We start from the raw sequence: 23,871 nt of genomic DNA, 5'->3' as shown, positions 1-23,871 counted from the left end.
ATTAGTTAAAAGCAACTTATGAATACAAAACTTCTTTATATCAAAGTTCATCCACTTCGCACCAGCGTGCATGATCATAGTTTTTGTAGTGACATCTGTTGAAAAAAGTCCAAACTTCTTGATGAAGGGCAAACAAAACAAGTAGAAATTCACACAGTACTGGAAACTTCACAATAACGAAATTACTGTAGTGACATCTTCTGAGTAAAGGTTTAAGTATGTCTAGTTTCAAGTTCACTATTTCTCCTGTAGAGGAGTTCTTTTAAGCGCAAGATTTAAATGCGCGGCGTTGGGGTGTACCTCCCGGTACTCCCCAATAACGTCCAGATACCTTATAGCTGTTACAGATTGACGTATCGTATTAATGGGCTCAGTGTGTCCCATGAAAACATCACTCAGATGTTTTTTTTTTTAAATCACCCAGATAACTACACCTCCTCCACCAACCTGTCTCCACTCGTCCGTGCAACCACCTGCCGCAACCTCCTATGGAAATCTGTTACACGCGCTCGGCCGTCGACGTGATGGGCCAGGAATCTTGATCCATCGGGCTAGGCAATCTTTATCCAATCATCCACAGTCCAGTGGCGATGATTTTGTGTCCACCTCATACTCTACTTTGTGTGGAGTGCAGTCAGCATTGGGGTACGACAAGGTCGACTCCGCAGTCCCATGCGCTTGGAAATATTGGCCTGGTCTTCACTGTTGAACCTGTTGAGATTTATCGTACTGTGGCCCTGTGGTCGCCCCGAACAATGCGTGACAGCCTAGGCTGGCCTCTGGCATCAATGAGCCGCTGTCGACACACAGCTGGATGACGCGTTGTTGTTTGCCCATTGTTGCACCACTTTCGATACGTGCTCACAACGGCACGAGAGAAACCTACAGGCCGTGCCGTTTCAAAGATGCTGGTAGCAAGGTGCCGCGCCATTACTATTTCCCCTATATCAAACGCGGAGGAATCGACAGCTTTTCCCATTTTAACACCGGATAATATGTCCGGCTCCATGGCTAAATGGTTATCGTGCTGGCCTTTGGCCACAGGGGTCCCGGGTTCGATTCCCGGTAAGGTCGTGAATTTTAACCATCATTGGTTAATTTCTCTGGCACGAGGGCTGGGTGTATGTGTCGTCTTCATCATCATTTCATCTGCATCACGACGCGCAGGTCGCCTACGGGAGTTAAATCAAAAGACCTCCACCTGGCGAGCCGAGCTTGTCCTCGGACATTCCAGGCACTAAAAGCCATACGCCATTTCATTTAATTTCACCGGATAATATATCATAATTACAGTATATATAACCAATAATAATATGAAATAAATAATATTTCGAATGGTGAAAGAATTACTGAAGTCGATTGAGTAGTTCGTGAGATTAGTCTCCATGAACACACAAACTTCCTATTTTTCTTCATATAAATTGCTCCAATTGTATTAAAAATTGAAAGCCCTATAATTTGTCATCAATCTTTGGTATTCACTCTCCAAATAATCAATTACCAGCCATTTAAAATACTCCGCTTTTCTCATTTTCTGTGTCAAATAATGGGAAAACTTGCTCAATAATCTTTTTTTTGCTAGTTGCTTTACGTCGCACCGACTCAGATAGGTCTTACGGCGACGATGGGACAGGATAGGGCTAGGAGTGGGAAGGAATCGGCCGTGGCCTTAATTAAGGTACAGCCCCAGCATTTGCCTGGTGTGAAAATGGGAAACCACGGAAAACCATTTTCAGGGCTGCCGATAGTGGGGTTCGAACCTACTATCTCCCGAATACTGGATACTGGCCGCAATTAAGCGACTGCAGCTATCGAGCTCGGTGCTCAATAATCTAACAGCAAGACTGTACTGCTACATTTCCAGAACATGTGAGGCAGAAATAATGTTTTTGAGATTCTTTCTCTTTTTCAGACCTTATGCCCTTGCCAAAAATATACGAACGAATTCTTGAACAGGCGATTGCATTGTTATCTAGTGGCTGATTCGTATAGTACTAAGTACCCTCGACTGCCACCTTTCGCTATATCTGACAGAACTCAACCGCTGTCCGTCAGTAGCGTCTTGAATCAACTTGAATATCGTTGTAGCTTGAGGAGCCTTCAAGTTTACAATGGCAGAAAGTCGAAAACAACGTTACGCAATCAAGTTTTGCGTTCTGTTGAACGCTTCAAGATCTTCGTAGAGATTATGATGAACCTACAATGTTTCGTACTGCATACTTCCGTTGGCATAAGGCTTTCAAAGATGGAAAAGAGAGTTGTGAGCTGCTAGGAGGCAGGAGGGGGTGGGGGGAGGGGCCCCATCACAGTCTTGAAGTGGAAACTTCATCATGACAATGCGCGGCGTCGCATGGCAACAGCCGTTACGACCTTATTGGTCAAGAAAGGCATTTCTACGTCTCTCACCCTCTTACACCCTGATCTTGCCCCGTGCGACTTTTTTTTTTTTTTTTTTCAGCTGCCAGAAACGACCACAAAAGACGAAGATTCCGCTGCGAAAATGAGGCGTTGTAGGATTTAGAGGCGATTTTGAATCGCCTTTCAAAAAAAGGATTTGAAGACATCTTACTAAAGTGGATAACAATACGGGATAAATACATCTCACTTAATGGTGACTATACTGAAGAGATAAAACGTGATTTGATTGATATCTTGGTAATAAAGTTTTCACAGCATTACTCTCACTCTTAATTGTCTTTTCTTAACATCAGTTGTTAAAGGGTTAGCATACATTTATGAAATACTCACTTTGGCAATAAACCTGCGGAGTTCGATTGTGTTCGCAAAGTAATAAACAGCGCTTAGAACAATATTTGTAGCGAATGTTATCTAAACTACTTTTGCATAGAAATACACACCTTTCACTGGCAAAGTTAAGATAAACATCTGTAAGTTAACTAGCAAAGAAATCTCTTTGATAATGTGTTCCTTCATGAGGCGTTAGAGATAAGAAACCTGCTTTTTGTCCCCAAAACTCGCCACGGGGAGCAATACTCGTCTTTTCGAACTCTTTCAAACACATGTCCCCCCATAATCGACTCATCTCCAAACTCGTCCCGTACGCCTACACTCGCCAGATGAAGACTGGTTTGCGCTGTACTCGTGTGCTCACCTCACGGGTGGAATACGTCCTGAACCGCGCACAGAGTAGAGCGAGCACAGGGGTTGACAAGTGCACTCGTTGACACATTGCAATACACCTTCAATGCGTTAGCGCGAAAATTAAATAAATAAATAAATAAATAAATAAATAAATAAATAAATAAATAAATAAATAAATAAATAAATAAATAAATCACGTCCGGCTCCATACCAAAATGGTTAGGGTGTTGGTCTTTGGCCCAGTGAGTCCTGGGTTCAATTCCCGCCGGGTCAGGGTTTTTAACCCTAATTGATTAATTCCATGGCTCGGGTGCTGAGTGTGTGCCATCTTCAGCATTCGAATTCATCATCATAGGTAGGACCCCGTCCTCACAGATGCGCAGGTTCCCTTTACGGTGTCAGCTCGAAAGGCCTGCACCAAGCTTGCTTTCTTTTTTTTTTTTTACAGTCGGCTTTACGTCGCACCGACACAGACAGGTCTTATGGCCAGGAGTGCGAAGGAAGCGGCCGTGGCCTTAATTAAGATGCCTGGTGCCTGGTATGAAAATGCTAAACTACGGAAAAACATCTTCAGGACTGCCGAGAGTGGGGTTCGAACCCACTATCTCCCGGGTGCGAGCTCACAGCTGCGCGCCCCTAACCGCACGGCCAACTCGCCCGGTCATCAACAAGGTGGGTAGAGTGACAGTGATCTGTTGCATTTAGAGACGGAATGGAAGTCATTTGTGCTTCTATAAGGGCGATCGATGCAATGGTGATAGTGGTGATTATGGTTTTAAAAGGAAGTACAACTGGGCAACCATGTTCTATTAACACGAATCAGAGGGAAAAACTGGAAGGGATCCGACACTTCGAAAAATGAAGGTATAGGCCAAAGAAAGACAAGGGCCACGAAGGGCGTGAAAATGGAAGACTCCATAGATCTCGTAACCTAATACCGCCGGGGTCGGGGAAAAAACAACAGTTCACCAAGAGGGGTCGGTAGGATAGATGAGAGTGAGAAGCCTGGCAAAAGTAAGAAAAAGCAATGCCAGGACTCAGCTAAGGGCCCCGTGGCGTTCAACCCACGTCACCCATGGTGAGAACCCCACGACAGGCAGGGAATACCGTGGATGTTATTCTACCCTCTCTCGCCCACCCACCCGCCGGTGCGATCGATGTAGATGGACGCAAGAGAGAAATGGCTTGGAATGACGTTAGTATACTAATATGCTAAAGTAGAGTTTTTAAAATTAGGGAAGATCATAATATGAAGATAGGGCAAATACTCTTTTATAGAAGGAGGAATTAGGAAATGGAATATGTTACCAAGGGAGATTTGTGATAAATTTCCACCTTTTTAATATAATAGTAGGTAAACAACCGACAGGAAATCTGCCATATAATTGACAGCCCTTGATGCAGATCACTGGTTATTTATTTATTTATTTATTTATTTATTTATTTATTTATTTATTTATTTATTTATTTATTTATTTATTTATTTATTTATTTATTGTTTGATTAATTGATTGATTGACAATGCTAGCAATGAATAAAACTAAATAACATAAAATTCATACCAAAGACATTTTAGTGCCCTGATTATTCGCTGTCTGCGACGGCTTAGTTCATAAAAAATATTGCTATCTTATACATTTTCTAAATACACAAGAAGTATGGATTGAACTAAGATTATACTGGAAAGAAATATACCTAACAAAAAAATACCATATAACACTAGCATCATTAGTCACGACTAAGCTACTCACGAGGAAATATTGGCGATTAGGACTGTGTTGTGCGAAGGCTGCTCTGGCTGGTTAACAGCACCCCCATTTTGCTTGCAGCCTCGTAGCTACTGTAGGAAATTTCTTCATGAGCACGCATTTATTTAGGTAAATGAAATGAAATGGCGTATGGCTTTTAGTGCCGAGAGTGTCCGAGGACAAGTTCGGCTTGTCAGGTGCAGGACTTTTCAATTGACACCCGTAGGCGACCTGCGCGTCGTGTTGATGAATTCCCGACGCTGCCGGAAATCGAACCCGGGACCCCTGTGACCAAAGGCCAGCACGCTAACCATTTAGTCATGGAGACGGACATTCAGATAAATATAACATGAACATCGTTAATAAAATATAGAAAGAAAAAGCTGTGGACTTCGCCCACGCCATGAAGGCTGTTGGTGGGATAGAGTGGTTAGTTCTACGCCCGGCCACTTTTGCCGCAGGAATTAGCCCGATACTCGTTTTTGGTGTAGGCTCAGTGAGCCTCTGGGTCCTGTGCACCTCCGAAAGTGGAGATTGCTTTTTTTTAATTTTTCGACTTGGCGGGCAATCGAACCCGCATTCTTCCGGTTGAACCGAGCGCGCCTTTACCGCCTCGACTAGGCAACCCTCGTTAATAAAATATATTTTGTGGAAATTATTTGCTCTCATTACGAACTGCAATCAAATGGAACTAATTTGAACATTTTCTGACTTGAGGGTATGTATTTCATCACCCCTGTGGGTGGGGGTCGTAAAAGGCGACTAAAAGGGGCCTCAGGGGCTCTTAACTTGGGAGTCTGGGTTGGCGACCACGTGGCCCTTAGCCGAGTCCGGGCATTGCTTCATTATTGTGTCAGGCTTCTCAGTTTTATCCATTCTACCCGACCTCATTTGATGAACTTCAGTTCTTTTCCGACCCTGACGGTATTACGTGTAGAGGCCTAGGGAGTATTTTTATTTTCACGCCCATGGTGGCCCTTTTCTTTCTTAGGCCGATCAGTTACCTTCATTTTTCGAAAAGTAGGACCCCTTCCATAGTTTTTCCTCTGCTTAGTGTTAATAGAGGATGGTTGCCCAGTTCTACTCACTTTTAAAGCAATAATCACCACCACCACCACCACCACCACTATATGTAGACATCAGCAGCAACCAACTCAATTCTACAATTTCTAGTTTTCTGGGATACAGAGTAATGAAATGTAACCGTCTGTGACATCCGACGCAATACAAATATGATGTTGGGAGCCGAGTCGTACAATAGTCGAGCATATACAGAGAGTGACCAACTGTTAAAGGAAGGCATGAGGGACAAGAGAGTCAAAAAATGCGACATTTCACAATTTGGGGGGACAGCTACATTTTTAGCTGTGATTTTAAAACGACAAATATTGTAACATTTTAAAAAGCATTGTGTTGCCAGTTTCTGTTTTGGACTAAGAGTACTCTATCTGAAATAATAGCACTTTAAAAAAATTTCACTCATCTTTGTTGTACAATATATTTTCCAACCCTTCAACCATGAGGAACACTGAAAGTTTTCTTGCAAAATTTGCAAAACGCCTCGTGGACATTACTTCTATCAGGATATAAGTATGACGTGTTGGTTTCCCACTTCGCATTATGTCCGGCTCCATGGCTAAATGGTTAGCGTGCTGGCCTTTGGCCACAGGGGTCCCGGGTTCGATTCCCGGCAGGGTCGGGAATTTTAACCTTAATTGGTTAATTTCGCTGGCACGGGGGCTGGTTATATGTGTTGTCTTCCTCATTATTTCATCCTCATCACGACGCGCAGGTCGCCTACGGGAGTCAAATCGAAAGAGCTGCATCTGGCGAGCCGAACTTGTCCTCGGACACTCCCAGCACTAAAAGCCATACGCCATTTCATTTCATTTTTACTTCGCATTATATGCATGTGCGAGTTTAATTAACCATTCTGCCTCTTCAGATTTAAATGATGGCTTTCTCTTTTGTGACGAAGTAGAAGTACAGTCAATACTATCCGACGCCGAATCCATTTAAAAAATCACAAACGTTTAAGGAACTCCAATTAATACAACACATCAACAGATGTTGATGCGCTTCGTGCTACAGAATGGCCAAGCACGCCGTTCCACAGGCTAAAGGTAACTCGGAAGACGGAAGGTACATGCGGAACGCTTCTCCAAAGATGCTATAACTTGCTCCTTTGCGCTTTCAAAGATCATACTGTTGGAAACGTTTACGCTATGTTCAGCCGAAGCTATCTAACAGGACATTTGCGTATAGTGAAAATTCGTACCGATGACACTAACACGAAAATTCGTTCAGATAGAAAAAGGAAACAATTACGGGACGTTTACAAAATACCTTAAAATGCGGACGCTACGAACATATTACATCTTAAACGAAAGTCCCTTTCCTGCACGACTACAAGAACCTTCTCTTTCATCAGGGCAATGCCTGTACACAGACTGTACTCTACAATGAATACAACGTGCTGTATAGTTAGGGACTGTGTCTGCTCGGTCTCCAGTCCTTTCCCTCGTTGGAGATGTGTGATTCGGTGGGTTAGCATGTCATCTGTCTCCAAGCACATGCGAGGAATCAAGCCAAATTGGCAGTGCATGTTGAACATGAATGTACTGCTGAGGTAGAACTTTCCATACATCATCTCTTACGACACTAAGTATGACAGAACCCAGGCGTGCATAACAACACACGAAGGCTACACACAGCACTAATGTTTGTCTCAAGTCAAAAGCCTAGCTCCCAGCAAGGCAACTACAATGACATATTGCATTCTTATTGAAATCAAATGTCTACCGTAGTTCCAGAACTACAATGCTCTCGCCAGGTTAATATTACTTTTGGGTGTTCCTTTTCTACGTTTCTGCTAGTATTTAACTGAGTGGGATCTACTGTATATCTGAAGGATGTAAAGAATCTCAAAACGTATTTCTCACGTTCATAAGTAATGTATAATTGAGAATACGAGCGTTTGAATCTTGGCCCAGTAACATCTGACACGACGACGTTTGCGGGTATGTATTTTTTATTTCACAGATTGTTTTAAGTCGCACCGACACAGATAGGTCTTATGGCGACTATGGGGTATGCTATTTAAGAATGTTAGTTGTGTGTGTGGGGGGGGTCCTAGGAAAGAAATATTATCTCGGATTGAAAAGGGCAGAAATGCATTTAACAGCATGAGGACACTCTTCATTGACCTTCCAATAATAATAATGTGGCGTGGCGTGGCATGTCTTCCGAAGAAACCTGGTGCAGATATTTCAAATTGACGCCGTATAGATGACCTGTGCGCTTATTACGATGGGTCCCTATCTAAGACGGCGCACGCACCCAGCCCCCGAGCCATTGGAATTAAACAATGAAAGTTAAAATTCCTAACCAGGCCGGGAATAGACTCCGGGATCCCTGGACTAAAGGCCAGCACACTGAACATTTTGCCATGGAGCCGAACCGCGTTCGGATGGTTTTTTTTTTTTTTTGCTAGTGGTTTTACGTCGCACTGACACGGATAAGTCTTATGGCGACGATGGGATAGGAAAGGCCTAGGAGTGGGAAGGAAGCGGCCGTGGTCTCAATTAAGGTACAGCCCCAGCATTTGCCTGGTGTGAAAATGGGAAGCCACGGAAAACCATCTTCAGGGCTGCCGACAGTGGGATTCGAACCCACTATCTCCCGGATGCAAGCTCACAGCCGCGTACCTCTAACCGCACGGCCAACTCGCCCGATCGTTCGGATGTTTCGCTGTTAGATTTTCCTATCACTTTTCGTGGTTTGGAAAGCTGGGCGCTCAATCTATTGCTGGAGACCCGAGCCGAAGCCTTCCAGAAGTACTTGTACAGAAAAATACTCCGAATGTCCTTGGTAGAAAAGAAAACTAATGATAAATTCCTTAAACGGCTGAGTAAGAAGTTAAGAGCTTTTGACGACCATTAAAGAAATGCTCACATCATAGAATTGATCTACATGAATTTCAACAACACATCACTGAGCATATATTCAGACCCGCTGTTCAACAAGTAATCATAAACGAATTGGATCGCCAACCTTCAGAGGGAGATGGCGTCCTAAGAAGAAAAAGAAAAATGTCTGATTTGAGAAGGAAAACGACGAAATTATTCACTTCCCATAAAGTGAGTCGTAGGAGGAAGAGGTTTGAGGACATATGGTGCAGCTCAACGTGAATGGCGATGATGGACATGAAGAGTCAAGGTTCCGTAGTTTACACAGATTTGTAATTATAGGAGTCAGTGAAGAACGAAGACTGAAAAGGGAGGTCGAATAGTAAAGATGAAGAGGAGCATGGCACAAAGTGTGTCCCTGACGTCACCTTGTCATGTTCATAATTTGTGTACCAAGTGACACTTCACTAATACAAATCGGATGTAACATGACGTAAGTACGTTGAATGAGAACAATGAAATGTCAATCGAAGAACGTAACCATTTTAAGAGTGGAAGGGCAAACTCCTCAAATGTAAGAGTTAAAATGTAAAATACTCAAAGGAATGTTACTGATCAAGAGATGGTAAAGCTACTGTGAATTCTTTGGGACTCGATTCGGGACATCTAGTTTCCTAACACAAACCCGTTTACACTACACTTCAGTGCATGGCAATAGAGACACTGTGATGCAAAAAATAGAAATATTATCCCGGACAGAAGAGACAAGAGTGCATTCCTAAGGATGAGAGCCCTCTTTATCAATGAGATCGGCCTCTCTGCTATAAAGTCTGGAGCTTCTGAATAGAAATCGGAAGTTTCCTTGACTTAAATCCCATCGAAATCACTAATTTACATATTCACCATCGTAATGGTATGGCATGTATTAACTTTGTGAGTAGCATGTATTTGTCCAAAATTCTAATTTCAAGTTGTTCATTCCAAATTAAAGCTGACAGCGATCTTGTACGGGTGCATAATGGGTAAAAATAAAATGGAGAAATTCCAAGGTAAAATCGCTTTCAGAAGTTTTTCGGCAATTTGAGATTTTAAACTTGAAATGTAATCTCCTTTGTAGGAAGAGAATAGAGAAAATGCAATTTTCGATATGGAATTCTACTAGAACGTACAGTTCTACTCTTTAGAGGGTAAAATATCAGACATAATGGTCTTTTAAATGTATTTATTCCACAAAGGAAAGCCCGCCTGGTAGCCATAATCGTCACGGTCTGACACCGTGGTTAGCCGAAATCCCATTGGTCAAACCAAAGCACCATCAGAATGTTGGCTGGCAGATAGGAGAGGTGGTGGTATACCATCTATAATCACTAGATTGCGTAACAAGCCTCGATTCAATTCCAAACCTCTCTCCAGTGTTCATAACGAGTGAGGGTATATGATGCTGTTGATTGTGATTTATCCGTCAGATGGAGACGTTAAGCAGCCTTGAGCAGACCCTTTGGTACTCGGCAGGAGTATGCTATGTGCCGACACCGGGTTTTACCATTTCTACTATCATATGTCACGTAATTTTATTTCATTAACTCCACTGGTGAGGTTGATGTCAGGAAGAGCATCGGGTCGTAAAAACTCACTGCGAAGATTAATATCACTTCATATCCGACAACAAACGAACAAACAAACCTACAAACAAACAGAAGCAAACATACAAACAAATCTTGGCGTCCTGGGAATCGGAGTGGCTAGTTATCAGAAATCCCAACCAGCTGAGAGCAAACAAGAAAACAGCTACCTGTGGCGGTCCTCTTTCCAGCCTTCATGGAGCTAGGCCGTAATTTTGTGTGGGCTGAGGATAAGTCATAGAAGATATACGCACTCTTACCTCCTAAAAAAGGAAGCCCCCCAGTGTGCTCTTGTGGTGCCGATTTCACCGTGGTCCACATCCTCACGGAGTGCGCCGATCTCTCTGGCCTGAGACGGAACCTCGGCCTACAGGAAACACTCGAACTCATACTAGCCGATGAAGCGACTACTGATGAACTTGGTGATTCGTTTTATGTGAGAGTGGGTTAACCAAGGGCATGTAAATGTCAAGTGTTCTGTTACTCAGGGAATTCAGTTTTGATGCGTTTGTGACCTTTACGGCTTAATGAAAATATTTTTCCTTTATTTTTAATTCTTTCAAATTCCTGTGTTAAAAATGAATGCATTTTATTTCAATTTTTGTCTCCACTGAATTTATTCAGAGAGGATGAATACCTAGTTGTACTTCTTAAAACTAAAATCACCGCGAGAGTTGGCCGTGCGGTTAGGGGCGCGCAGCTGTGAGCTTGCATCCGGGAGATAGTGGGCTCGAACCTCACTGTCGGTAACCCTGAAAATGGTTTTCCGTTGTTTCCTACTTTCACACCAAGAAAATGCTGGGTCTGTACCGTAATTAAGGCCACGGCCACTTCCTTCCCACTCCTAGCCCTTTCCTATCCCATCGTCGCTACAAGAAAAGCCCCCTCAGTTTTAATTACTGCGTTGATGGGGTGAAAGTTCCTTTTGGGGATCATTGTAAGTATCTAAGTATTAATATAAGGAAAGATCTCCATTGGGGTAAACACATAAATGGGACTGTAAATAAAGGGTACAGATCTCTGCACATGGTTATGAGGGTATTTACTGATTGTAGTAAGGATGTAAAGGAGAGGGCATGTAAGTCTCTGGTAAGACCCCAATTAGAGTATGGTTCCCATGTATGGGACCCTCACCAGGATTACTTGATTCCAGAACTAGCAAAAATCCAAAGAAGAGCAGCTCGATTTTTTCTGGGTGATTTCCGACAAAAGAGTAGCGTTACAAAAATGTTGCAAAGTTTGGGCTGAGAAGAACTGGGAGAAAGAAGACGAGCTGCTCGACTAAGTGGTATGTTCCGAGCTGTCAGCGGAGAGATGGAGTGGAATGACATTAGTAGACGAATAAGTTTGAGTGGCGTCTTTCAAAGTAGGAAAGATCACAATATGAAGATAAAGTTGGAATTCAAAAGGACAAATTGGGGCAAATATTCGTTTATAGGAAGGGGAGTTGGGGATTTTAATAACTTACCAAGGAAGATGTTCAATAAATTTCCAATTTCTTTGAAATCATTTAAGAAAAAGGGGATCTGCCACCTGGGCGACTGCCCTAAATGCACATCAGGATTGATTGATTGATTGATTGATTGATTGATTGATTGATTGATTGATTGATTGATTGATTGATTGATTGATTGATTGATTATCTGTGTCGGTGTGACGTAAAGCCGATTGTAAAATAAATCGCCACCATTACCACCACCAATATCAACGGTGACCGGTTATCTTCATGCAAATTAGTGAGAGAATCGCCGCTATGAAACATGAACTTGACGTTGCTTGCTTCCTCTCTCCAAGCTTACCGGCGAGTTGTCGCGGTGTGAATTTCAGTCGATATTCACGTAGTCCTTATCCTCAACTAATTTGTTTGTCGTCCAGTATTATTGCGCGACTGGTACTGGAGACAATAGTACAGATGTTTGTGAGTGTTATTACAGCAGCACAATCGAAAGCTTTCATGTACTTTTACAATGGTAAGGTCACGGTAAATAACAGAAACTAACATGATAATTCAACTGTGTTAGGAAACAACTAATTTTCGATTAAATATTACTGCATGTTGACTTGTTTTTAAGTCCCACGCTATATCTAGGCGACTGGAGTATTAAATGTAAGAGCAACCTCAAAGTTTAGGGGAGAGACTGCTAGAATGTGGTGTCTGATTTCCTTACTTCTCGACTAAGTGCTATGTTCCAAGCTGTCAGTGGAGAGATGGCATGGAATGACGTAAATAGATCAATAACCTTGAATTTGAGAGTACTACACCGTTGGTCTATTGTAGTGCGGCTCCATGGCTTAATGGTTAGCGTGCTGGCGTTTGGCCACAGGGGTCCCGAGTTCGATTCCCGGCAGGGTCGGGAATTTTAACCATCATTGGTTAATTTCCCTGGCACGGGGGCTGGGTGTATGTGTTGTCTTCATCATCATTTCATCCTCATCACGACACGCAGGTCGCCTACGGGTGTCAAATTTAAAGACCTGCACCTGTCGAAACGAACCCGTCCTGAGATCTCCCGGCACTAAAAGCCATACGCCATTTCATTTCAGGGGAACCCTTTTTTTTTTTTTTTTGCTTTATGTCGCACCAACACAGATAGGTCTTATGGAAACGATGGGACAGGGAAGGGCTAGAAGTGGGAAGGAAGCGGCCGTGGTCTTAATTAAGGTACAGCCCCAGCTTTTGCCTGGTGTGAAAATGGGAAACCACGGAAAACCATTTTCAGGGTTGCCGACAGTGGGGTTCGAACCTACTATCTCCCGAATACTGGATACTGGCCGCAATTAAGCGACTGCAGCTATCAAGCTCGGTCAGTGGTACTCTAGACCACCGGTAAAGAAGTCTCAAATTTAAACCGCCATTATTAGAGAAGTCTTCCACCTCGACAGGTGTGTTTTATCTTTTGAAGACGCGGACCAAGTCTCCGCGAAACGTAAAGAATTTCTGAATTTTGACATGGCCAAAGCCCAAAAACTACGTTATCATGTCTACCAATACTTCTGTCAGCCACCATATTAATGTGTGATTTGTTCAATATTCTCTCTATTTAATTTGCATTCTTTAGTTTGTATCCTCCAAGTACACGCATGCACAGAAATGGTGTCCTGATATAAACAAAGCATGGCGTCCCTCCACCTCCTTGGTTAACGCATTGCTGCAGGTAGACAGCTCGCTACAAGGCTGTTGTGACTGAAATGGACACCGTGGTGGATGTATACCAACATACGCACTGTGCCTTCAGCACTACCCATTCACTCCCCTCCTTTTCAGAACTGGACTGGCCTTCAACACTACCACTTAACTCCCTTACCTCCTTTTCAGTATTGGAGTGGGGAAGTGTCGATTGTTTATGTCGGAACACCATTTCTGTGCATGCGTGTACTAAAAAGGCTTCGAGCACGAGATCACATTCCAGGAGAGAAAGATCTGTCAGCTTAAAAGAATACACCACTAACCACTATTCAACTTTGTAAAACGTGTCTTGCTATTTAAACCAGAAGACGGACTGTCGGGCTAGTAACACTTATACATCTGACGTGTCAAACACAGTAAGGTTCTGAGGACAATATTGGGAAAAATTAAGAATGATTTCAAAGCATACCGCTATTACACCAACAAGGAATCTCCAAATGATTGTACGGCGTGATACGCCACGACACCTTCGTTGTAAGCTGTTCGTGTCGGAGCCACTCGACTAGTTATAACTGCAAAGTAAGAAAAGGCACAAGAAACTTTTCCATTTCATATAGGAGACGATAATCAGAGATATCTCACAGCTGAATTAGTCGCAGTTGACGCTACATCTAACTGCTTTGCAGTTGGTTGTCTGAGCCAATCAACATCACTTGCGCCGAGCGAGATAACTATACGGTACAAAATGAGGAACTGTAAACTTATATCCGGGAGAACGTGAATTCGAATCCCTCCGTCAGCAACCCTGAAGTTGGATTTTCGTGATCCCCGTTTTCACATCAGGCAAACGATTAGGCCCTTATTGAAGGGCTGTGCCACTTTCTTCCCAGTCCTAGACATTTCCTATCCTATCATTGCCGAATTTATATCCGAGTGACATTAAACTGGGCACCGCAATGTCAAATTATCCTGCCATAGATACAGATAGCTGTTCAACAATTCTCACGAAACTGAACACGAAATGTTCTAATCAAAAGTAAATCTAGGCTATCGGTTCTGGGAGTGTATGCCGAAGTCATCGGTGTAATAGTCCATGCATCGTCAATCGAGAGCGAAATGCTTTCGGAGCCAGTTTGCTCCCCGCTCTCGAGGAACGAGAGCAGCTTAGCGAGCAAGTAGGGGAAGTGCATGACGTAGTATGTACTGAAGGCCAGTGGCGCAAGTACAATACGGCCACGGTATATGCAACCTGCCTGACTGCTGCTCTCTTGTCACGTGACAAACACCCTTCCCGAGCGGAGCGAGTAACACCGGCTCCCTAGAGCAACTACGTGATGACGTCTGTAATAGTCAAATACTCGATCCATTAAATCAAGACGCCTTGCCTAATACACCATTGAATAGGATTTAACACAAAACGAAGGCTAAAGTGGCGGTGACTGACAGCAAAGCAACGGAGATTTCAGTCCATATTAACACTAATGGTACAAGGCAAAGCGCCTCAATACTTTGCATATTTACTGCAAAAAAAATAATGTTGTAAACATTTCCTAGCAGACAAAGCAGGGGTCCCTATACTACGAAAAACATAAAATTAAGCGATTTCCTCAATTGTACCGAAACAGCCTAAAATCGTGGGTTTCTTTAGTCGTTTTCTTTTTATTCAAATCCTAGCCAAATTAGCTGTAGTCTTGTTGTTACGTGCCGTAACTCGTAGTTGGCTTCCTCCCATTTGTCGTACATCATCGCTTCCGTACTGTAGAAGTCCAGCCAGATTTCCGATTTCTTTCTCTGATGTTCGCGAAATAAACTTCGGTGTGCTGAAGTTGATGAGAGAGAGAATTTGTCCCGTATATCCTCCAAAAACATTTCCGTAGTTAGCTCATACACCAGTCTCGAGGAGAACCACTAACCAGTGTGAATAAATTTAAATATCTCCGAATAACACTGCAAATACAAGGAACGAATTTCACAGCGCATATCAAACACAGATTAACAGTAGCAGTGATACGTAGGTCGAGTCATTAGTCTTGGCAAATATCTTTTTTTTCTCGCGAACAGGAGACAACACGGAAAATTTAAAATATGCCTTTGGAAACGTACGGTATGTACTTGCGTACGATGCCACTAGATGGTGTATGCAAACAACAGTGTGGGTCTAAGCATGCCCCCAAGTTCAGTGTGTGAGAGCGTCACAAAATGGAGGTCAACAAGCAGGAGCAACGATCGTATATTAAAATAGCAGTTCTCCGCGGCAGAAATGCACGCCAATGGCATGCAGAGCTGCGGGAAGCATTAGGTGTGCATGCTATTAGGCTACGTGGAAAATGGTTTGCTAACAAAGAGGACATCGTAACAGCATTTCGGAGAGAGGTGTCACTCAGTGATACTCATGTAGCGAATGGTATTCAGCGCCTGCCCCACCGCTGGAACGCACAGTGGAAACCTTGGATGATTATTTCGAAGGTATGTAACCACTGGAGACCTGTCCTTTGTACGTAGTCTTGTGTATTTGCTGTCTATACCATAACAAAACAATGTTTACCAATGGCCTGTGTTCTGTCACTTTCCTACGAGAATCCCCTGAAGTCAGAATTTGTCTTTAGGCATTATGAATAAGTACATGCCCTATATTTCCAAATGTATATCTTAGATTGTCCGTGTTGTCTCCTGTTCGCGAGAAAAAATAGTTGCCATGACTTTGATTCGACCCTCGTAGCTATTAATTACATCAAATATTTACGTAAAATCTCTCTTTAGACAGGGTTGAAGTTATTCAGAGTGAAAATAACACCTGTAATAACCAACAGCATCTCTAGTATCTGGCAGCACCTGTCAGTAAGAAACTTTAAGGATGTGGAGAAGATAAAAGCAACATTTTTAAAGAGAGCCGTATGTTGAAGCGGTGTCACCGAAGCGTACTAGCCATGGCGTGATCCTGTCAGCTCGGAGGTCCGTATTCAAATTCCTCGCCTAGGCAAGTTTTTTCTTCGACTGGTGCTCTCAAGAAGATCTTAAGCTACGTGCATATTTAGCAACACTGCCTCTACAAAATCGAAACTGGGAAAAATGGAAACTGGACAAGGAAGGTTTACTTTAAAACAAAAATTCTACAACCTTGTTCACGGAATAATTTTTATAGTTTATTCAAACTGACCGAAATATCAGAAGTGCCGAAAATTTTGTCCTGAAAGTGTTATTGTCTGGTAAATGCACCGATATAAAGGGAAGATACCAGTAGCGTACCGAGGATCGATAATTGGGGTGGGAAGGGTTATAATTACAAAATGATAATAGAACATAATTAAAGTGCTGTCCGGCTCCATGGCTAAATGGTTAGCGTGCTGGCCTTTGGTCACAGGGGTCCCGGGTTCGATTCCTGGAAGGGTCGGAAATTTTAACCATCATTGGTTAATTTCGCTGGTACGGGGGCTGGGTGTATGTGTCGTCTTCATCATCATTTCATCCTCATCCCGACGCGCGGGTCGCCTAGGGGCATCAAATCGAAAGACTTGCACCTGGCGAGCCGAATATGTCCTCGGACACTCCCGGCACTAAAATCCATACGCCATTTCATTTCATTAAAATGCTGGTGCGTGTGTGGTGTCCGCATGCATGAATGCCATTATAAGGACACTGATACAAGTGAATTATGCTGATATTCAGATTGCAGTACACTACAAAATCTTTACATTTCAACACAGGCCAAAACAATATGAACAAGCTCAACAATTTTACAGCAAACGGTGTGTTCAGATTACAATCTAAAATCCAACTCTTTTTGTCCTGAAAGAGTTATTTTCTGGTAAATGCACCGATATAAAGAGAAGATACCAGTAGCGTAGGCTTCTTAGAAAATAGATACGAGAAATGTGTTGGTTATACAAATTATTTCTTTATGGATGTTCAAAAGAATCAGCCACTGAGTCGACTTTCACTTGTTTATAGTCAATCAGGTTTTTTTGCTTGTTTTTTTTGTTTGTGTGTGTTTTTTTGTAAAAATTCCATTGAGGAATTCTCAGGAAGGTACACAAAGACGTGTTGAGACCAGCAATGATATATGGCCCAAACACTTGACATATAAAAGAGAATATGGGCGGGAAAACGGGTCGTGGCAGAAATGTAAATTCTGCGGTGGGCAAGTGAACACGCAAGGTTGGATCAAGTGAGAAATGAAGAGATTAGGAGAAAAATTAAGGTCGTGCAAGTTTCTAAGAAAGTCAGAGAAGTTGGGCTCAGAGGGTATGGCCACGCCATGAGATGATATCAAAATTATGTGGAGAATAAGAATATTTAAATGCTTCCACCACGGAAAAGAGTCGAGAACGACCCCGAAGGCGGTAGATGGAGAGCATTCAAGAAAAAGCACGAAATAGCGGGAGCTTGTGGAGGCAGTGGTGGTGATTAGACAAATTGCCCCCCCCCCCGGTCCCCCCCCCAAACACAGATTGTGGAGAAAACATTACATTTTAATTCCATTTTAGCCACCTGAAACCAGATTTTTTTTTTTAAGTGTACAAACCCTGTTGTCTTATGTGCTAGCCGGGCTGCGTAGTTCAGACGGTTAAGGCGCTGAACTTCTGACCCCAACCTGGCGGGTTCGATCCTGGCTCAGTCCGGTAGTATTTGAAGGTGCTCAGATAGCCTACGTCAGCCTCGTGTCGGTAGATTTACTGGCTCGTAAAAGAACTCTTGCGGGACTAAATTCCGGCACCTCGGCGTCTCCGAAAACCGTAAAAGTAGATAATGAAACGTAAAGCAAATATTTTTTTTGCTATTTGCTTTACGTCGCACCGACACAGATAGGTCTTATGGCGACGATGGGACAAGGAAGGGCTAGGAGTGGGAAGGAAGCGGCAAACATTATTATTATTATTATTATTATTATTATTATTATTATTATTATTATTATTATTATCATCCTTTAATTTCTTTAATTATTAAGAAAAATACTTAGCGGACATACAAAATGTCGTTCGTTGCGACTAACCAAGGTCGGTCTAGGGAGGTCAAGTCACGAATGCTTCTTGTGGAGCCGCCATATTGGGTCTGTAAGCGAGCGTAACCAAAGGCAAGTGTATTCGAATTTACAGGATTTCGATGCCATACATTGAAATAAAAACAAAATACGAACTATTTTTCATAAAGAATTTAATTGGGCATCTACTGGTCATGTATATATAACCGTATAACGCTCACATGATATGAATACGTTCACAGCTATTTGAATAGGAAGATAATTAACAGCGCCTGAATGAGAAACAAAAATCAACAGAAAAGCTCATGTCCTACTCTTTTACTTCCTTACAACTTTGTCTTACTGTGTTTCTTATTAATATCATCTGTTTGACAGAAACATAGAAATATGTACAGTACCTCTGTCATATTATGATTACCGGTACATGAAATACTGAACTTGAAGTATTGTACTTAAAATAATAAAAGACAGTTGTAATAAATTACCTTCAGGGTTTTCTTTATTAAGAAGTAATTACCGATACTGCGTTTCTAAAAGGTTACTCCAGTATGTTGACAAGCACTGAATGCCTCTTGAGTTGAGTGCATTAAATTATGTATGGTAACTGTTGTTATCCATTCTTGTGGTATTTCTTTGGGTTCTAAGGCAAAAATACTCTGCACATGTGCAACAAGAGTGATGTTCTTAGCTACTCTTAACTAGTTTATTGATAACCCATGCAGCTATATAGTACAAAGTGGTGGTGGTGATTATTGTTTCAAGAGGAAGTACAACTGGGCAACCATCCTCTATAAACACTAATCAGAAGAAAACAAATGGAAGGGGTCCAACACTTCGTAAAATGAAGGTATCGGCAAAAGAAAGATGAAGGCCACAATGCGTGGAAATGAAAAACTTCCTAGGCCTCGAATGCGCTAAAGCCGTCGCGGTCGGATAAGAACAAGTGTTGACCAGGGGAGGTCGGATGGGCTAGAATGGGTGAGAGCTGACACAAGTAAGTGAAAGCAATGTAAAGACTCAGCTAAGGGCCTCGTAGTCACAACCCAAATTGATCTCCCCCTGTGGGCGGAGGCAATAGAATAACACCCACGGTATCCCCTGCCTGTCATAAGGTGTGACTGAAAGGGGTGTCAGGAGCTCCTAACCAGGGAGCGTGGGTTGGCGACCACGGGGCTCTTAACTGAGTCCTAACATTCATGCATATAATAATAATAATAATAATAATAATAATAATAATAATGAAAATGAAAACCTACAACCTGTTTTCCAGTCATTGACCGGGTCAGGGATGGAATGAATGAAGCATATAGGCCATTAGTACGATGGGGTCACCTCTCCCAAAGTGATTTATTAATGACTGATATATGCTATGAAATGAGAATGGAGAGTGTTGCTGGAATGGAAGATGACAGGAAAAACCGGAGTACCCGGAGAAAAACCTGTCCCGCCTCCGCTTTGTCCAGCACAAATCTTACATGGAACGACAGGGATTTGAACCACGGTATCCAGCGGTGAGAGGCCGACGCGCTGCCGTCTGAGCCACGGAGGCTAATAATAATAATAATAATAATAATAATAATAATAATAATGGTTAAGAAAATGAAAGCTGTTGGTAGACAAGATTCCATAAGAAATAGAAATTCAGTCACTATTGAGTTAACCTAGGTTAGGCTATTTTTGGGATTACATTAGGATATTATGTTAGGCTACGGTACGTTAAATTACATTAGTTGGTTAGTGCGAGTGTTGTGATCTTTAAGTATTTGTCCAGCCATATAATGTACTCCAAAGAGGATTTAAGATGAATGAAATATAGCTGTAAATAATAACTACAGTACCGTATAAGACTGCTATTAACAATTGTTGTTGTAATGATGGCAAGCTGGACACAAATTGTTGTTTTGAAGTGTTAGGCCAGAGAAATTAACCAATTACGGTTAAAATTCCTGACCTTGCCGTGAATCGAACCCGGAACCCCTGTGCCAGCACGCTAACCATTTAGCCATGGGGCCGGACACAAGAACAGAAAATTTTCATAAACATCAATACTACTATTACACATTTCCTGATACGTTTCTTGCTTGTTTTGAAAGACAATTCTCTTTCTTTGGGAGGTTTCCTATTATATGTCAAAGACTTGGGTGGTTTAGGAACGTTGAAAATTGTTGGGATGGAATTCCACTTGAGTAGTTTACGTCCATCTGCCTTCTTTAGTTCAAATTGCGATTCTTCAAAATTATGCTAGAAGAAAGTACATAATAAGACCTATAAATATAAAACATCGTTCATATAAACATATTATTATTCAGGAATACTGCAATACGAATGTATAACTTCACTAACCGCGCACAATAAGGAATTATCTGTAGATTGCCATTTGCCACGCCTACAGTTTTGTACCCATTGAGCTCTCCTTTGCTTATCTCTCGGGAAGCGAAAAACACTAATTCCGTCAGTTGTCTTATTTTGACAATTTGGTGCGGTACAGTATTCCATTCTCCTTCAAAATACAAGTAATAACTCACATAATTACATCGGGCACGCCCACATAACGACGATATTTAAGACCCAATATGGCCGCCACCGCAAAGGATTGTGGTAGCGTGACCAGACCTCCCTAGACAGACCTTGCGACTAACAGATTCCTACAGCGCCACAACAAGTAGTGGAGACTCGCGCAGCAACGTGTGCTGTGAGGAAGGGTAGCAGGGGTATATTTTTGCCAAAGTAATGAACACGGAGGTATAATTCGCCCGCTTGCTGCGCGTATTCGTCAGTCGGCGAATCTTGCTCAGTCACTGTGTCTGTAGTTCTATCTAGTGTCTTTGTATGTAGTCAAATACTAAATAATATTTAATTGTATATTCACGCCGTACTTCTATTTAATTATAATACATACGTAATTATTGTTCCTTTGGTGAACGTTTTATTGTATGGTATTGGATCAAAACCTCAAAAACTATTATTACCGCAATTAAGTTGGTAGACTGAACCTTTCCTCTCCGTGGAAATTCGCTCACAAAATTTACCATTTTGTATCTTTTCTTTTTTCTTTTTTCCGTTTTTTTTGTACCCCTCTCTCCACCTTATCCCTTAAACACGGGTGTTGTCTAAAAATGTTTAGTCTCCCCCCTCCCACCACTTCTAATTGCCAATTGCCGCTACTGTCTGGAGACGACTGTTCAGGACAGAGCAACACGGGGGAGGAATATCCTCATCAGCGATCCCACATTAAGTGCGATTAATCATGCATAAGAAGAAGAATAAACTGATACGAAGCTGACGCATTTGAACAACTTCAAATACCATCGTACTGATCTGGGATCAAATCTACCAACTTGGGCTCAGAAAGTCAGCACTCTACCATGAGAACCACTGAACCTGGTGTGAGAAACCAGTAATGTGTGTTCTTTGTGTTGTTTACTTCCTTGAACTTGGTTATGTACTCTTTGGAAATGGAGAACTCTGGGAGTGTGTAAAAAGAAAATGGTGTGATTGTTTGTGGTTTGTAGATGTCTGGAGAATTAAATCTCGTGTGAAAGTATGTTCTGTGTTTTGAACTGTGTTTACATGCATAGATGACGTCCTGTAGTTATTAATGTTGGTGCAAGGATCTGTTGCACGGGTAGTGCGCGAGTGTCTAACCCAACACCTGGTACTGCCTAGCTTTATTGCAGGTTTTTCTCTCCCTTGTTGTTCATCCTTTACGACAGGTTTCTGTCAATGTTGTTGTTCCATAGACGAATACATTTTAAATAAGTTTGATAGAAATAATGGTATAATTAATATTCAATTACCACAATGCTTAAATTTAAGAACTTGTTTCCTTTATGAACCGTATGTCCACCAGATTAAGTGTTAATGCTATGAGATTTAAAGTTGATGAAGCAACTTTTGACAGATACAACAAACGACATGGCTTTCTTCGAAGTGGATCACAACACTCAGTATCAGAAGGTGCTGGGATTCGGAGGCGCCGTCACCGATGCGGCTGCTCTGAACATCATGTCTCTGAGTGAGAAGACTCGAAATTTCCTGCTCCGGTAAGTAACCTTTCATCTATTACCTAAACCGGGGACGGAAGCCTCATAATAAGAATATGTAAACAATATCTGCTTTGTAAATCCAGCATTTAGTGCAGGGATTGTCAAACTTTGAACATTGATATATATTTCCCGAAGTTATTATAACCATGGCAACCCGTGTTCGTCTATGTCAGGGGTTTCCAATTAGTAAGTGCTCGAGGGCCACATTGGAAACCTTAGGCATGATCGCGGGCCGCACTGTAATAATAGGCCAATTTTCGTAAAATTCCGCAAATAGAACAGAGTATGAAATAATATGCATAGTTCAATTGAAATGAAGGTTTAATAATTTTAATTGCTTGAAACACTATTTGACAATTGCATAAAAGAGTGAAATTTAACAAATGCTATTATACCCAGGACAATTACACTTGGACGAAGAGCACCCAACATCAGTTCACTTGAATTAATATTTGACAAATGGCAAAAAGGAAGAACAATACCTAAAGACAAACTGAAATTAATATTGTAAGCAAAACAAAACTTAAAGAAGAACAATTTGGTGGTGGTGGTGGTGGTGGTGGTGGTGGTGGTGGTGGTGATTGTTTTAAGAGGAAGTACAACTGGGCAACCATCCTCTATATAACACTAATCAGAGGGGAAAATGGAAGGGGTCCGACACTTCGAGAAATGAAGGTATCGGCCAAAGGAAGACAAGGGCCACGAAGGGCGTGAAAATGAAAGACTCCCTAGGCCGCCATACGCAATACCGTCGGGGTCGGAAAAGAACAAGAGTTGACCAAGGGAGGTCGGATAGGATAGATGAATGTGAGGAGCCTGACACAAGTAAGTGAAAGCAATGCCAGGACTCAGCTAAGGGCCCCGTGGTCGCCATCCCACGCTCCAAAGTTCAGAGCCCCTAGGGCCCCTTTTAGTCGCCTCTTACGACAGGCAGGGGATACCGTGGGTGTTATTCTATCGCCCCCACCCACAGGGGGACAATTTGGTGGGAGTAGTGTGGAGGGAACAATGAGCCTAAAATCGCAGCAATGTATTTCCAGGAGTCTTCTTCTGTCTCCGCTTTTTCCCCACACCTGTGGGGTCACGGGTGCGAATTGTGTCGCAAATGTGGATTTGGCCTTGTTTTACGGCCGGATGCCCTTCCTGACGCCAACCCTGTATGGAGGTATGTAATAAGTATTGCGTGTTTGTGTGGTGGTTGGTAGTGTGGTGTGGTGTCTGAATACAAAGATGAAGGTGTTGGGACTAACACAAACACCCAGTCCCCGAGCCAGAAGAATTAATCTGATACGATTAAAATTCCCAAGCCGGTCGGGAATCGAATCCGCGACCCTCTTAAC

The 23,871-nt window shown here is 42.4% G+C and overlaps 1 protein-coding gene across 1 annotated transcript in view; it reads left to right on the top strand.

Moving 5' to 3' along the window:
- LOC137501182 (lysosomal acid glucosylceramidase-like) overlaps positions 1 to 23,871 on the top strand; it is a 109,104-nt gene that overhangs the window by 54,844 nt on the left and 30,389 nt on the right. Inside the window, exon 4 of the mRNA XM_068228044.1 lies at positions 22,387 to 22,528. Coding sequence (XP_068084145.1) covers positions 22,387 to 22,528 — 142 coding nt within the window. The remainder of the gene's footprint in view (positions 1 to 22,386; positions 22,529 to 23,871) is intronic.

Source organism: Anabrus simplex, chromosome 6 (assembly GCF_040414725.1).
Source record: "Anabrus simplex isolate iqAnaSimp1 chromosome 6, ASM4041472v1, whole genome shotgun sequence".
Classification (NCBI taxonomy): domain Eukaryota; kingdom Metazoa; phylum Arthropoda; class Insecta; order Orthoptera; family Tettigoniidae; genus Anabrus; species Anabrus simplex.
The sequence above is the reverse complement of the archived record's forward strand: the minus strand, read 5'-3'. Positions and strand labels throughout refer to the sequence as shown.